At 37.7% G+C, this 16793-nt stretch overlaps 1 protein-coding gene across 6 annotated transcripts in view; it reads left to right on the forward strand.

Annotated features, from left to right (window-relative positions):
* Positions 1–16793, forward strand: part of HMCN1 (hemicentin 1) — a 190655-nt gene that overhangs the window by 111226 nt on the left and 62636 nt on the right. For 5 of the 6 annotated variants that reach the window (XM_057427409.1, XM_057427413.1, XM_057427415.1 and 2 more), the window contains 8 exons: positions 2239–2393; positions 3161–3284; positions 7811–7986; positions 8291–8387; positions 10469–10591; positions 12250–12411; positions 13155–13436; positions 14651–14818. In XM_057427409.1, the coding sequence (XP_057283392.1) occupies positions 2239–2393; positions 3161–3284; positions 7811–7986; positions 8291–8387; positions 10469–10591; positions 12250–12411; positions 13155–13436; positions 14651–14818 (1287 nt within the window). The remainder of the gene's footprint in view (positions 1–2238; positions 2394–3160; positions 3285–7810; positions 7987–8290; positions 8388–10468; positions 10592–12249; positions 12412–13154; positions 13437–14650; positions 14819–16793) is intronic. The other variant, XM_057427412.1, reaches the window with a different exon arrangement.

The raw sequence follows: 16793 nt of genomic DNA on the forward strand, positions 1-16793 counted from the left end.
CTCTTCTGTTTTTCAGTTACATTAGAATATATGTTTTGTATTAGGAAAATGTGGCAAAGGATGTCAATTCTAAGAATGAGCAGAGATAACAGATTTGTGGAAGAAGTATTTATGTTATCACTTCAGCAGTTTGGAAGGCCTTGCAACTGCTGGATTTTCCTGTAGATGACTTTAAAGCTCACAGCAGACAAAGAAAGGGCACAGATCAAATCATAGTCCAAGAGTCTTAAAGAAAAATGTACTGTTTAGTAAGATGAAGTGAAAGTGTGGGTGTTTGCAGACATGAGAGGCCTGATCAAAAGCCAAACTGGAGCTTTTCCACTGATTTCAGTGGCTTTTGGATGCAGCTATAATCCAAATTTTTATCTTTGATACGTGCATATGCATGTAGCTGGTTTTCCGTGGAAGTCTTCCATGCAAAACTGTGCCCGAGTCTGGCACAGTGTCCCCAGCTGAGATGCACACAGAGTATGACATTCCTATTAATTAACAAATAATGAGTTGGGCGTTATATTTTCCACAGAATTAATTATCATCACAGGAAAAACTGAGAGATCAATACATGGTCAAGGGCAATTAGCCCCACCCAGTGACTAATTTGCAGGAAATATTTAGATCTAAGGTCATTATTCTGGTTAAACTGAAAAATTAAAAATAACTTTTAAGTATATGTGTGTCTTTTTATGGGTGGCAGAATTTCAGTAGATATGTCCAGGGTTTGCTGGGGAACTGTGCAGTTACAGTCAGAACTAATTGCATCAAAGGAAGCTGAAACACCTATCCATAAACGTTCTTAATTCACCTTGTGTCGTGCCCAGTTTACAATGAAGTGCTCTTTGAATTTACCATGAACAAGTTCATTATCCAAGTTACTTAAGAGTTTATGAGTTTCAGAAAACTTGATTTTTTTCCCTAATAGCGGAAGAAAGAATGATTACTAAATAGAGAACAGACTTTGAAGTGTCAAGTACCAAAAGTTATGCTGCATTTACAGAAAGTCTGCTCTGGATTTCTGGATGGCAGTTGGCATTGTGAATGAGCACCTGTGTTGTTAATTTCTGTTGTTAATAGTGTTGTGGATGCAGTAGCTGTGGTAGAAATTATCAGATGATTTCTGCATTAAAAACAATGCTTGATACTGCAGGCTAAACACTAAATGAAACTGGGCAGGCCTACTGAAGGAAGCAGGTTGAATTCCAGTTTAGTAAATTCATATGATTTCATTGTATTATTTTTTTCCACTTCCTTCTCAGTACTAAAACATTTATGGCCATTTGAGAACAATGAATGCCATTGTACCAAAATAGGGGAACTGTGTGCATGTATGTAAGGAAAAAAAAAAGATGTCAAAATCACACTTTCTCTTTTCCCTGTCATTTCTGCTATTATTGGAATATATCTAAGAGTAGGTAGACTGAGTTACAGGCTGTTAGAGGTTGCTGAATGTATTAATGAATCCATTTTCAGTACAGAATTTCATATGTATGTTTTCCTCACGTAAGATATGTATTAGAAGATCACACCATTCTCATCTCTTTCTAGGAGTAAGAAGTTTTGTGCTGATACTGACTCTAAAGCCTTATTACTAAGTTGTTAGTGATAGGAGCAAATTAAATTGTTTTGATTCTCCTGATAAATGAAACATCTCTCTTTTTAAGTACTTCTTGCCTCCCTTTTTGACATAGCTCTGAAAAATTTGCTAGACTGTATGCCTATAGTAAGTGTTTTGAGGTGTTCCATTAAGATGGTTTTTATCATCAGACAGGCAGATGTTATGCAGTCTAATCTGGTAAATGTTCACGTATGCTCTGCAAGGCCAATCTATTACGTATTTGATTTATGCAGTTCATATAGTAAACTTCTTTCCTCAATCCCCACCACTCTTAATGCTTTTCACAAGGTCTAAATGGAATATTATAAGAGATTGAGGGAATATTTTCTGGTTTATGTTGTGGTTCCTGAGTTTCACAGCTGTATTCTGTGCTGTGGGCCCAGTCCTTCTTACCTTGCTTACAGTAGTTTTGTTGAAGCTATCTAACTTCTTATGTGAGGAAAGAGCAGGTTTTGGCACAGAGCAAACAAATGACAGGAATTCACTAGTAACATGAGAAATCATTTCAACACCATAGTTCTTTGCAGAAAGAGAGATACTGTACAAAAATAAGAAGTCTGTTTAATCTCATAGCGTTTTATGCTCTTCTGTAGCTGTTACAGCTTTGTATTCTTCTTTTTTTTCAGCCCCACCATCAATCTCTGGCAGCAGCGATAATATGGTGACAGTGGTGGTTAATAATCTAGTGCGACTGGAGTGTGAAGCGAGAGGCATCCCTGCACCTATTTTGACATGGCTAAAAGATGGTAGCCCTGTTTCCAGCTTTAGTGATGGACTTCAGGTACTAAGTTCAAACCCTGCTACCTATGCTGTTTCCTGTTGTGGTAGGAGACTTTTAAGCTGGTGCAGTTTAATGAAACAGTAAATAACAGGATTTGGAATGACAGTATGGGGCCTTTTGCTCTGGGTTATTGGTGCAGGTTTAGCCCCAGTGATTACTGTGTGAAGTGGAAGAAGGAGATATGTTGAAAAAAGGTGTGCATTTCAGCTGATTTTTTGTATTAAGAGTTTGCATCAACAAATTTTTCACTTCCTGGCAAGAAGAGGAAATTGGACCACATTCCTATGCTGAAGAAATCCACAGAGCTCAAGATCATGTAATATCTAATTACACAAAATAGTAATTCAGAAAACAAAAGACCAACCACTAATATAAGGAGATATTTCAGAGTTAAAATGAGAAGGCATGGTTGCTTTTTGAAAGCTAATTTGATCTAATTTTGATCTGAAAGGAAAATGGGGAATATTGTGCACAGACAAAAGATGTGACAGAACGTTTGAAACTGCTAAGAGGGAGGAATGTCCAGATCTTACAAAGAGGGTGAACGCCTAGAGTTCCCTACTGACTTGCATGAAGTTAGACTTCCACTTGTGCTGATCTCAATCAAAAGGGAACAACAGAGTGCATAGATGAGTGTAAGAAAGAGAGAGATGGTGGGAAGCTGTGGCAAAACAAGTAACTTAATTTTTAAATGAAACCTGATAGTTCTCTCTATTTGTGTTTTACATAGAGGCATGTATTCTGAATGTGTCATGCTTTTATTGCAGGTTCTGTCTGGGGGGCGAGTCCTGGCTTTGACTAGGGCTCAGATTAGTGACACAGGAAAATACACTTGTGTTGCAGTCAATGCTGCAGGCGAGAGCCAAAGAGATATTGATCTCAGAGTTTACGGTGAGATTTTCTGACAAATCTCTATTGTTTTTTTGGTCATGAGAACTGTTTCTGGATCTTTAATTAAACACACTGTGGCCCAGACCTTTAGCAACATTGAATAAAAATGGTTCCAACCCATAATGGAAGGCAAAGGAGCTGTGTGTATGTGTGTAAGTATATACGTGCACACACATCCACATACATTAAAGTATGTAATTATATTCTTCTATGTACCCTTGAAGAAATGTAGCTCAACAGTGAATGTGTAAGTTCAGAACATAAAGTTTCATTTATAAATGATAGGAGAAAATATGTGTTTCTGTAAAAAAAAAAAAAACATGTAGATGCCATGGGCAAAAGGTTTTATTTGGGCTATAGTTCAGTTGTCTTTATGGAACCCGAATGAGTCAATGTGAGTTTGCCATACAGTTCTCCAGTTTCCATTCCATTTTCAAGCTTTGCTATGCCTGCCTATATGGTGGTGACTTTTTTGGTGCTAATAGTGATACCGTATTGCACGGTACTGAGCCAAGCCAGCCAACTTTGTCTCTTTCAAGTAGCAGGAAATATATCTCTTTTTGTATCTTGTCAGTTTTCCAAATTATGTCAACAAGTTAATTCTAAAATCTTTTGCTTGAACTCATGTAAATTAATCCTTCCTTCTGATTTCTTGTACGTTTTATGAGCTTCTTCCTGATTTTTTGTAATTTGTAAGAGATGTCATCTCATATTGCATTCTTAGAGATTATTGGTGATGTGCAGTTACCAAAGCATGACATACAGCCAGGAGGAATGCCAAGGAGTTTGGCTGTAGGAAGCTTTAAGTTTCCTTGGACAGATCAGTGGTTTTGCACACCAGTGAAATGAAGATGAGCAATGATCTTCCATTTGTCTTAGAAATCTTATGGTTTCAGCTGTGGAGAGAAGATTTTGTCGTTGAAGAACCTTTGTGGTTTTGCTTCTGCTTTCAGTAGGTCGTTGGAGAGAGAACTGGTTTTGCTCTGCCAATCTCTAACTAGCTTTATAGTAATCCTAAACAGAACTCTGGAAAATCTTGTGAGAAAAGCTAGAAGTTTTGACTGTTTCTAAGGTGACAGCTGGCCAGGTTATTTGTTTCAAGTTTGACTTTCAGAATTGGTGTCCTTCTAAAAGCGTAGTGGTTAGGATACTTGTGTCTTGAGTCATGGCTACTTTTGTGTCTGCAAGGGGCAGCTCAGAAAGCCAGAACTCTGGCATAGCAAATGAGCTCAAGGTTAACATAGGCTGGAACAAGGAATATCAAGGGTCCTTCTGGAGTTTTGTGTGTACGTACACATGGCCACACAAGTGGCATGAATATATTTATTATTTCTCTCTTATTTTCTGGAACTTCTGTCTGTTTTAGCTAGGAAGAAATTTAAGTTAGTTAGAAATCATGTATGGTTAAAATTACTGTTGTCTAAGAAGCTGGCCAGGGTTGAGCTCAGCTGCAAGGCCATCTTGAGTGAGGCTGTCACCAAAAATTAGTATTGCTCTTAGGACTTGCCTCATATGGGTAATCTAATTAAGAAGTTACAGAAAGAAAATAATCTGGAGTGCAGATAGAGCTGAAATGGCTAGAAATGTGCATTGACCTGAGCAAGTCTAGGGGTTGGAACAGTCTGGGTAACATATAGTTACCATGAGCATAATTAGATTACTTTTAAACCCTGTTCCTTCAGAGACAGATGCTTTAGTGTCTGTCTGTCTCTGTTTCATAAACTCAGTTTCATTTTGAACACATTTTATTTCATTTAGCTGAGAGGAAAGCAATTGGTGGAAAAGCATTTGGAAATAAATTTGCCTTCTGCAGTAATGGATCAGCTTCCAATTTTCAATTTCACAACACTTGCAAAGCATTTAGATATTTGTGAATTCTACAAAGAAAGCAAGATAAACAGATTTTTTTTCAGTTACTGTATTTCTTATCCACAGGGACCAGACTTTTCCCTAAAGTATTTCCAAACTGTGAAATCAGCTGCTCTGCTTAGTACTTCCTGTGCAAGAAAAACAAAGCTTTATTGTTAAGGTTATTTTTCAGGACTTCTTGAGAACTGTATTGCTGGTTTACTGAAAACCACTTTGAGACATTTTATAACCTTACATGTACTAATTAATTCAGTATATTTTTGTTCAGCGTGAAACCCAGAGTATTTCTCACAGACAGTTCCACTTCTTTCCTTCTTCTTGCCTCATATTTGGTGCAATCAGACAAGCGATTTCTGGGGTAATGGATTGCAAAACTAAAAAGCAAAAGAAATGTGACAATAAAGGTTCTTATATTTGTCCCTAGTCAACTTTTTTTGGCCAAACTGAACAATCTTAGAACACAAAAAAGCATTAAGATCCCGCTGGATACACGTAACCAAAGTAATTATTGCTAGGAGTGCTTTTATTTTGGAAATATTTGAGTCGCTAATCTAATGTTGCCTTAGCGTCAAGAGTTTACAATGAACATGTTTTCTGGTTTTGAATGATAAGAAGGGAAAGAGTATCCTTATGGATTCTTTCAAGGATTTAAGAATATACATGTCATTAAGGGCATGAACAGGAATTCTCTTCTGGATTGCTTGAGCAGCCCAGTGAAATCACTTCTGCTCTCTGCAGTTTGATGTAGTCACCTGTGTTAGCAATGCAAACAAAGGGACCTGAATTCTTGTGGTGTGCCTTACAAGTGCTTCCAAGTTCTGTCCCACTGGCTCATCAGATCTAGGAGAGGAAACCTCTGGTAAAGAGCTGGTGGTGTGCAGTAGCAGTGCTGGGCGTGATAGTCAACACTACTCTTGTTATTTTCAGCATGTATTGGACACCAAAATACCTAAAACCACTTAATGTGGAATATTTTCTAAACAGCTCAAAGCTGCCTGAGGAGTACCCTCAGAAAATTTCCTGACCAATGGTATAGTGAGTCATTTTGAAAGGACATTCTGGTCAGCCATGGATGCTGATACAAAACCACAAACAGCAAGCAGTTTTTGGTCTTAAAGTTTTTTTATTTAAGATCACCTTGCCAGTCTAACATTTCCTCCATGTTATTTTTTATGCCAGCTGTCGTGGTTTAAGCCCAGCCAGTAACTGAGAACCACACAGCAGCAGGCTCACTCTGCTCCCTTTTATCTCCCCCTGCTCCTGGAGGGATGGGATGAGAATCGAAAGAATGTAAGTCACATGGGTTGAGATAAGAACAGTCCAGTAGCTAAGGTACAATACAAAACCACTACTGCTACCACCAGTAACAATGATGATAAGGGTGGAGAATACAATTGCTCACCACTCAGCCCGACCCCAGCAGCGATCTGGGCCTTCCGGGTGATTCCCCCCAGTTTACATACTAGGCATGATGTGCTGTGGTACGGAATACCCCTTTGGCTAGTTTGGGTCAGGTGTCCTGTCTCTGCTTCCTCCTGGCTTCTTGTGCTGTTCTTCACTGGCAGAGCCTGAGACTGAAAAGTCCTTGATGGGAGTAAACATTACTTAGCAACAACTAAAACCATCAGTGTGTTATCAGCACTGTTCTCAGGCTAAAGTTGAAAACACAGCACTGCACCAGCTACTAAGAAGGAGAAAAATGAGTGATGCAGCAGAAACCAGGACACCAGCCATGAACACTTTCCCCACGGAAAATTGCTGACTTGCTGGCTTGCTGTGTTTCAAGGTTTAGTTCTCAGTTGCTTTGTTTTTCTCATGGTGGAAACAAATGATTTTTCAAATGGTAGGAGGAAGTTTTCTTAGATCTTGACACTGTTCAAAAACAGCTACTGGGCTTTGATTTAAACATCCAGAAGGATTTTTTCTTCTACACAGAAAACTTTCATTCAAAAAGCTGGTTTTTTTTTTTCTTGCCCATAATTTGGAAATGATAGTACAAATCTAAACACAGTCCTTGGTGCCTATTATTGCAATGATTAACTGGCAGGTCCCACACAAAACAGATAGACAATAAAGTAATTGTAGATTATGACTTGATGGTTAAGTCATTAACTCATTCATTTGGCTTCAACCATTAAGTTCTCCTTCTGTCTTCTTCATTTGGCATTCCTGAAAAAAATCTTTCTTAAAGTCAGAGTTCTCCTTGAAGCCATGCATCCACCTTCACACTCTTTGGAACAGTTTAAAACATTTTTCATCTTCAGAGCCTGCTTATTATCTTCTGAGCCTTTTCACACATCAGATTTTTTTCTTTCTAGGAGGAATGTATTTCCCCCATTATTTATATGCAGGTGATTTTCCTTTCTAGTTGTATTTGAAGTATTATTTGCCCAGTCTTGACTTACTATCTACATGATTTCTCTGTAGCTGATATCTCACTAGCATATATCTTCTGTAGAGGATATTCTGTAAAAGATTAAAAAAAAAAAAATATTATTCTGGTGCTTTTTGTGATGTAAAGGAGACTTAAGTTGTATGTCAGAAAGGTGGTAACTGTCGTTTTATTTTTGTTACATGAAAACTTTGAACTCTGGTCTATATTTACTTTGGGAAATCTGCAATGCCCAAAGGTCCTTTGTTTTGATTTATTGCTGTAGTTCCACCAAACATCATGGGAGAGGAACAAAATGTCTCAGTGCTCATCAGCCAAACAGTGGAGCTGCTCTGCCAGAGCAATGCTATTCCCCCACCTGTGCTGACTTGGCTCAAAGATGGACAACCCTTGCTGAAGAAGCCAGGTCTTAGCATCTCCGAAGATGGAAGTATACTGAAGGTAAGCTGGGCTGTCAGGCTCTGGTGGCAATTGTTTTCTGGGGATTTGTACCCCCCACCAAGGCACTAGGTACCCATTAGAGTTTGGATAGCATTAGGCCCTCTGGTGCAGGAATAGTAGATGAGAGCTGAGGGAGGTCATAGGCACCTGGATGTTTGTGTACAGGTTTTGCAGAAGTAATACTGTATTATTGCTATTTTGGGAGACAGATGTAAAAATAAAAATTGAAATCTGAGCAACCTCTCCTTGCAAGTTTCAGGTATAACAATGTAAGAAGAAATCCAGGTTTTCATTTTCTTCCTAGATTGAAGGAGCTCAAATACAGGACACTGGCCGTTACACTTGTGAAGCGACAAATATTGCTGGGAAAACTGAAAAGAACTATAATGTCAATATTTGGGGTAAGATTTATTAAGCTTATTCCAGGAATGGGAACAAAGCTCAGAGTGAAATTATGATGCGAGACATTAAAATTCTCTGTAGTGCATAAACAATTGCTGAGGTTCATGCAGAAAGATGTTATCATGTTTGCTGTAGTTTAATAGTCCAAAAAAAGTGCATGCATTTTTCACATTGTTTTGGTTTGGTTCTAAATTAATACCAGCTACTTCATAGGTCTTTTTTAGGTTGGGTTTGCAATCATGGTCATAGTCTAGAATTATAACTAACTTGGTTTATATTCGTACCTCATATTTGTGCCTCTAATGCCATTTAAAGTAACCTACCAACTTTCCCCTTTTTTTAGATGCTGAAGTGTGGAAATTCAGATAAATAAAAGCTGGTTTACCTAGCTTTATTTGCTCTGCAAAGTTGTCGGTGATGAATCGTAGCTCTTTCATGAAATTTTTCTACAGCTACATGATGAATGTGACTTAGGACATTTATTTTAATAATTGATTTTGAATGCTTTTTATGCACCATCGTTTTCTCCCTGTATGCAATATAAAATGTGCCTCTTTTTGCTATTAAAACTTAATTTCTTGTTCTGAAATCACAGGACTAGAATCATCTAACAACAGGGTTTGTAACAAAAAGCTGAAATATTATTGCATCTAACAAACATCTAACAAACAGGCTTTGTAACAAAAAGCTGAAATGTTATTACAGAACTCTGTCATTATGTATTAAAAAGAAACACTCCTGGTGTTTTAATTAGAGGTGGATATTGTAGTACCATGAAAGACCACAAAATTTTCTCATGCTAAAACATATGCCCATTTACTGCGCATGTTATCTTCAACTCTCATTTCTCCCTCCGCAGATTTGTAAGATCTGCAGGGTTGCAGGGGACATTTGCTGCTGGAGGGCTATGGATTTGTTTTTTTTAGTGCAGTAAAGCTGTTTCAGTAGGATTTTGGAGGAGGGATAATTCTTTGCTAGTTAGCAGCATTGATTAAAAAAGCTTAATAGAAACCAAAAGTTGCCTGTGAAAGTCATCTGCGGATAACTGTTTAGAATTCCCTGCTTACCATATTTTTAAGTTTCAAATCCCAGAAATGTATCCTGCTGAGGACTGGTGAGATCCTGAGAGCTAACCTTGGTTCCAGGAGCCAGCCCATGTGTTAAATATAAGAAATACCTCCACAGAGAATGGCACAAAGGTTTTGACTAGAAGCAGGACAAATAGAGGTTCGAAGCCAGTATGGTACAATAAAGCCATTTTCCGTCAGTCATTCTGAAATGCATACATCTTGTTTCTGCTAAATACAGTTTGAAGTGTTAGAAGGAAAAGCTGTCTACTCTCATGTGCATAAAAAAACCTTCTTGATAAGTCATCCACTAATCAGGTTTGCCTGTTTCAGCCTATGTTCTCCTCTGCTTTTTTTGATCTCTACCTACACTATGTTCGTCTGATAAAAATGGTTCCCCAGTTTCAAGAAGGCAATTATCCATACTGTTGTGATTGGTCTGAAGTTCTTTAATACTTTGAGAATCAGACTGAAAACAGTGGCCCATTTTGTCTGTAACTGATTGACAGCCATAGAGCTGTAGAGCAAAAGCTGGTACTCTGCTAGCATAGGGCAATTGAAGGATTAGGTTCTTAGCGCTGGATGTGGCAGCCAGTGTGTTGATACAGAAAAAATTAAAAGGAAAAACTTATGCTGAATTTTCAATGTCACTTTCCACCTAATGGTGGTACCTGTAGGTTTATTAGCTAAGGCCATGAATGAGGCAGGCTCTTAGAGTTGTAGTCAGTTTACATAACTTACAGAAACAGCTTTGTTATGTGAAATGCAGTCAAAAGTCAGCCTGAAGCAGAACTTACGCATGTACCAGACCTCAGAGGTGGAAGGATAGATGCAGTCATTTGCAAGCATATAATTCCCCACCCGGGGTCTGATTTACATTGTCAGCAAGAGAATGCAACCCTTGTAACTGCTATAGAGCATAATGAGACAAATTTGCATAAGAGTCATTTGAGTCTTACTGTTGGCTGATAGTTTTATTTCAAATGCTGCAATTACATGGCTTTTTTTTTCAGTGTCACCAAGTATTCATGGCTCAGATGACATCTCTCAACTGACGGTAACTGAAGGGAGCTTGATAAGCCTGATATGTGAATCTAGTGGCATTCCACCCCCCAGCCTTACCTGGAAAAAGAAAGGTGGGTAACTGTCCACTGTCCATTTTATAATGGAAATGTGATAATTCTGACCTGCCAATTTTTTCTCGTGAATATTTTAGATGCTATGTTCTGAGGAGTTCAAGCACAAAAGATGTCTAAACAGTCTTGCCACTGATGATTCTCTTCTCTCTTACTGACCCCTGTTTCAATTAGGTGTCATTATCTCTAGAGGTGCGCAAGAGAGATTCCTGAGCTGATTTAAAAATGGACTGTGAAACACTTAATGCCTCTCAGTATGCTTATTTACCACAGCGTAGCAATACTTCTTTGTGGATCCCAGCTGGCAAGGCTGTGAATCACTGTGAAGTCCTCTGGTGGTGTGTGTTGAGTTGAGTCCTGTGAGCCACTGCATAATATAGATATATTCTCTGACTTGTTTTTTAAATTTGCAGCCGTGGCATACTGCCAAGTGTTGAAAATGCATCTAGTTATAGTAATTGCCTGGGGGATTTACCGAACCTTTCTCTCATCCCATCTTAATATTTAAAAGTAGTCTTCACACCTTTTTACTTTAGGGGTTAAAGTAACATTTACAAACACCTTATGAATCAGTAGACAGAAGCAGGTATTTTTAGCACCTTCTTTGAAGCATGGACACTGTTGGAGACAGGGTATTAGACAAAATAAGATGTTGAACTCTTCAGGTATGGTTGTTTTTGTGTTGTTAATCAGTCTTAACCTATTAATCTATGTCTTACAGATGGCACGATTCAGTGTGGTAATTTTCATTTGTGAAAAGACCAGATTTTCATTACAAAATTATTTTAATGCATGAAATTTTCTGAGAAAATGTTGATGAAGTTCTTTTTAAACCCTGTATCTTGGAAGCAAAAAAGGCATTGTATGACACATTTTATAAAATGTACTGCAAGGCTAAAGTCTATACATTTAAATGTAAGAAAGGAAACTTATACCTGATAAAAAGTCTGGAAGAGCAGTTAGAAAGTATTACAGTTTTGAATGTTATTCAAGAGCCAGATTTTCCACCACAGTTGACATGTGGTGCACTTTTTCATAGAGAGGATTTTAACTACACAAGTGGGAAATGAAAATTCAGCTTGCAAGAATTATCAGTGGCAGCTGTATTTCTTCTGTTATGAAATCTCCCTTCATCTTCTTAAAGATGAAGATAGTTGCCCAATCTGAGGTCTCCAAGTCTGAAAACTGCTCTGAGTATTATTTTGCTGTCATGTTTCTGCTGAGGATTTCCTGAACAGAAGTTTATGCTCATGCGCTGTGTGACACAGTACACAGGTGGTCTATTTGTGAAAACTGAATTATATGCTTCTAAGCACTTAGTGAAGTGATTCTACACTGGAAAATCAATCAGATTTCATTCAAAGTGTTGAATTGGCTGCTTAGGGGAAGTATCCAAAGCTTTCTGGATGGATATGAGAGTTATGCTTTAGCTCAGATTGCTGTGGTTGATGTAGGTCATGAAGTGAGCAGTTAAAACAGGAAGACTTCAGAATCTGCTTGTATGAAGTTTCTGCTATCTGGGAAAATTCTGATAGAGCACTTCTAAAATGGACAATCATGAAGCTCAGTAATTTTTAAATGAGTGAGTGGACTTTACACCATGTGAGCAAGCTCATTATAATTTTCTGTGGTTTTAGCTGAAAAAATGTCTCTTGCAGGCTCTCCACTGGTGGCTGATCTTTCAGGAAGGGTGCGGATTTTATCTGGAGGCAGACAGCTGCAGATTTCAATTGCTGAGATCTCTGATGCTGCATCTTACACTTGCATTGCTTCAAATGTAGCTGGAAGTGCAAAGAAAGAATACAGTTTGAAAGTATACGGTAAGTTACCACGAACAATTCTGTTCATAGTTTAACAGTTCTGCAATAGAGTTACATTACTGAAAGTGTTATTAGCACAGTGATATTAAGCTGCAAGATTTTCAGACAGCAATGTCTAGCTATAGGACAATTTAATACATAGAAGAATGTAGAGCAGTTAAAATGTTGGCAGCTTGGACTTGGAGCTTGACTAAGACATTGCATATATCTGTTGAAAGCTCTTGTGACCACCGATGATTACAGAGATGTAACTCCCTTAGGTAATGTAATGTTTCTTGTCACTTAACTGTAGTGATGAAGACAACAAATTGAACATAGATTTCTCTTAGATTTTACTGCTACTTCTGTATTTTGGTCAGGAATAAAAGGAGGTACTTTTAAACAATCCCATGAAAGAAAATATCTTCAAAGATCCGTAATGAGTTTTAGTGTTTGGGGCAGTCTTTTTGAATTGTTTTTGTTTTCTGTTTACATTTTTAAAACTGTAAGCTACATTTTAGAAAACATTTTTACTTTGTGGAGTGGTGGTGGGGAGGAGGTTATTCATGTCTTCTTTGTCCTGTGGAAAATGCTGTGAGTTGCTGAGTGACCCTAACTGGTTTGTAAGTGGTAACCTGCAATAACTAGTCTTTATTAAAATGTTGATCTGTCAAACTTGATTATTGTTCTGCTCAGAAATAGGTGACCATCCTGAAATGTAGCTTCCAGTTGACTTCTATATTGTCTTTCTTTTTCATTCATAGTTCGACCAACTATATTAAATAGTGGTAGCCACCCATTGGAAGTTGTCGTTACCCAAGGAAATGAAGTTTCCTTGGAGTGCATGGTGCAGGGCATTCCAGAACCATCAATAACATGGATGAAGGATGGCCATCCACTGGTTAATGGAAGGGACATAGGGATACTTCATGATGGTCGTTTTCTTCAACTAAGAAATACCCAGGTGTCAGACACTGGCCGCTATGTCTGTGTTGCTGCCAATGTGGCAGGGCTATCTGACAGAAAATACGATTTAAATGTTCATGGTGAGTATGTGCAAAATGGGACAGGCATAACAGAAACAAAACAGACATGCAAATTTACCCACAAACAAGCAAGAAATAGTTGTGTAGCTAAATGAGCCACCTATATCTATTGCAAGCTTTACATGTGATGTAGTTTCAATTGCATATCAGCGATGCAGTTTCAACTGCAGTGTTAAAGAAATCTAAATCCAATTTTATAACTCCACAATATTTTAAAATCTTACCTCTGGGTCTGATAGTATCAGTCCATCCCCAGTTGCTCCATCTCCTGAGGAGAAAAACAAGATATGGTAAAATTTCATAGAATATTGGTTGAGTGTCATGGTGGGAAACATTCTGTTGTGGGAGATTAAAAAAAAATCAAGGTTTAACCAAGAACTCCTTGCTCATGGCCACTGCTAGAGGATTTTTCCTGAAGATAAACAGTTTCTCAAGTGTTGGATTATCAGGTTCTCCCATTTTGCACAATCAGAAGAATTTAAAGATGGTACTTCCAACTGTAATTCATCTCCATAATTTGACTTAATGGCATTGATCAGGACATTATCTTGTGGCCACTGTCACGCTTTTGCGTATGATTCGTCAAACAGAATATTTATGTTTTACAGGGATTCTCATTATTGAAAATAAGAGGCCAAAATTATTTACCAGTTTTTGGTTTTGTTTTTTTTATTTGATGCATTTGCTGTATTATCAGACTTCTGGGTAGTAAAGAGAAACTTCAAACCTCCTCAAGCTGCTCAGAGTGCTGGAGGATGTTGGTCAATTCTTGACCCCAGACTTCATGTTTTAAAGTATGAACTGTAGAACTGCAAAACTGCTTCCAAAGTGGAAATATTCTTGGCAAAGAAAAGCTAAATTAGCAATAGTTATTTTAATAAGAATTGTTCTTTCCATTAGAAAAAGCATATAATTCTGTCAGTCTTAGAATTTTCCATAGTGTTTCATTAGATACTGGAAATTATAATTAGTTTAGATGGGCAGAACTACTATAAATGTTATTCACTATGGATCTTAAGCCTTAAAAGTAGTAGAACTAATAGAATTTAATTTAAGTATTTCTATGCCATTACACAGTAAGAAACTGTCATTAATATGTAGCACTAAATGTCTCAGTCTTGTTGCACTTTAGTTGCCAAACTCACAAACTTTTGAGATCAAAATTATTTTTTTACTTGTTTTGAAGCATGGCTTCTCTTTATTCTTTTCTGCAGTTCCCCCAAGTATTGCTGGTTACCTGCAGATGCCTGAAAACATCAGCATTGTGGAGAAGAATCCCATCTCTCTGGTTTGTGAAGCTTCAGGAATTCCCTTGCCAACAATAACATGGCTCAAGAATGGATGGCCTGTCACTTTGAATAACTCAGTGCGAATCCTCTCAGGTACAAAAGTTACAGTTATTTAAAAAAAAAAAAAAGAAGAAAGAGGGAAGGGACAAAGGGCCCTCTGTATCTACATTTACAGTGCAAGTGTTTCACATGAAAGAAGGTTTGATTTAATAATCTGTAAAGACAAGGAGAGACAAGAAATAGCTTTTCACTGGGAAGCTTTTCAGTAAATGGGGTCGGATTAACTGGAGTGCTTGATGAAAAGCTAACATAAATGTTTAAAATTGTTACCAAACTTTATGCGTATGGGCCAAAGGCTGGGAGCTGTTTGGACATCCATTAAGCCGTTATTCTGGCTGCTAGCATGTTAGTCTAATCCGTTATTACCAGAGATATATCTGATGGTGACATCTTGCTTTGTCAATACCAGAACATATACTACAATAGCTCTCTCATTTGATTAGTTTTCTCTACCTCTTTGCAGTTATTTTACCTTTTAAAGAGGAAAAATCTTAGAGAGAATGAATATAAATGACAATAAACAAAATACATCTTTCATTTCTGTGGGTCTGTATATAAAAATGAAGGGAAATATTCATGAGCCTCATGAATTTCTGTTCATGAACCTCAGAAATTAATGCGTGTAAATACTTTCTGGCCTTGCAGCTATTTACAGCTAACTGCTGTAAACTGAATCTAACAGCTAACTGAATCTGATCTCCAGAATGTCATCTAATAAAAGTTGCAATTGTATGGTCAGTCAAACACAGAATGCTGCATTAACAAGACTAATCCAGGAGATCTGAAGAAACTTATGATAGTCAAGCAGAGAAACAGATGCAATTCATCAGGGATCTTGATTTTCAAGATTTAACAACCTACATAGAACTAGTTTAGATGCTTTTTTATGAGAGTAGTAGTTGACAGAGATGTCTGAAATATGAGGGTCTTGGTACTTGTTCCTGTAAACCATTTTCCTGCAATACCATATAGAAGTAAGAATACTTGATCGGCTGCTGCAGTGATGTTCAAGCTTCGTGTTTACAATAGAAAATTGAGTTAGTGCTCTTGAGATTACAAACAGAAAATGCATACCAAGCAGGCAACATATTTTGCATTGAATTCACGTGTCTGGGAATCAGCTTTGTGGAGTGCATAGAAGTAATGAAGTATCTGGTTACAACCAAGGTGTGTAGGTGACAATTCAGATTTTCCTTTGATTTTGGGTTTGCTACTCATAGGTAGAAATTTAATGAAAACAAATTTTGAAGAAGTTTCTAATACTCTGACATAGTCGCTGTGTAAAGCCAAACCACCCTACAGCGTGAATACAAGAAAGCTATGAAAGGTGAAGGAGCTGGAAGGTGTTTAGAAGCTGGAGATTTCAAATCCAGAAGACTGGATTTGAAGCTGAAATCTTTCAGGATTTTTTTATCAGTGTAGCTGATGAAAAGTGTAGCTTTTTGATCAGGGTAGCTCTTAACGTTACAGGTAGTCCTGTCCTCTACTTTCCTATTTTTACAGATGGCACATGGAAAAAGGAGTAGTGTCTGATTATTATCCAGTATAAATCTGACTATCTGAATTGGTATGCACTCCTTTTTTGCGTGACATTGCCATTAACAAAAATGATGTCTTCTGGGCTTGATTGTTTCTGTCCTGTCTGTTGATTTCTACACCCACACTAATATCACCACCCGGATTACAGAGTCAGGAAGGGTGAGAGACAAAAAGATGTTTATTGTCTCTGAATGTTAGCTGCAGTGGGAGTAGGGAAACAGGCCAGAACTCAGTGTTATGTTTTCCAGCAAACTTTGTGCTTTAAAAAACTGCATTGTGGTGGTAAATTGTTACCAACATGGCATTTAGAACTTTATTAAAAAACAAAGCAGCAACAACAACAACAAAATCTCCCTCTTCAACTAACTAAGGAGGTAAGATGCTTTGCCAAAGCAAGATTTTGGTTCTGTTGATTGAAAACATACTTGGCATTGTAGATGATTTAAATGTGTGGACATGCTGCTGGCAA

This window comes from Pezoporus wallicus, unplaced genomic scaffold (assembly GCF_028554395.1).
Source record: "Pezoporus wallicus isolate ANWC-B61680 ecotype Strahan unplaced genomic scaffold, APGP_CSIRO_Pwel_v1 scaffold_7107, whole genome shotgun sequence".
Lineage (NCBI taxonomy): Eukaryota > Metazoa > Chordata > Aves > Psittaciformes > Psittacidae > Pezoporus > Pezoporus wallicus.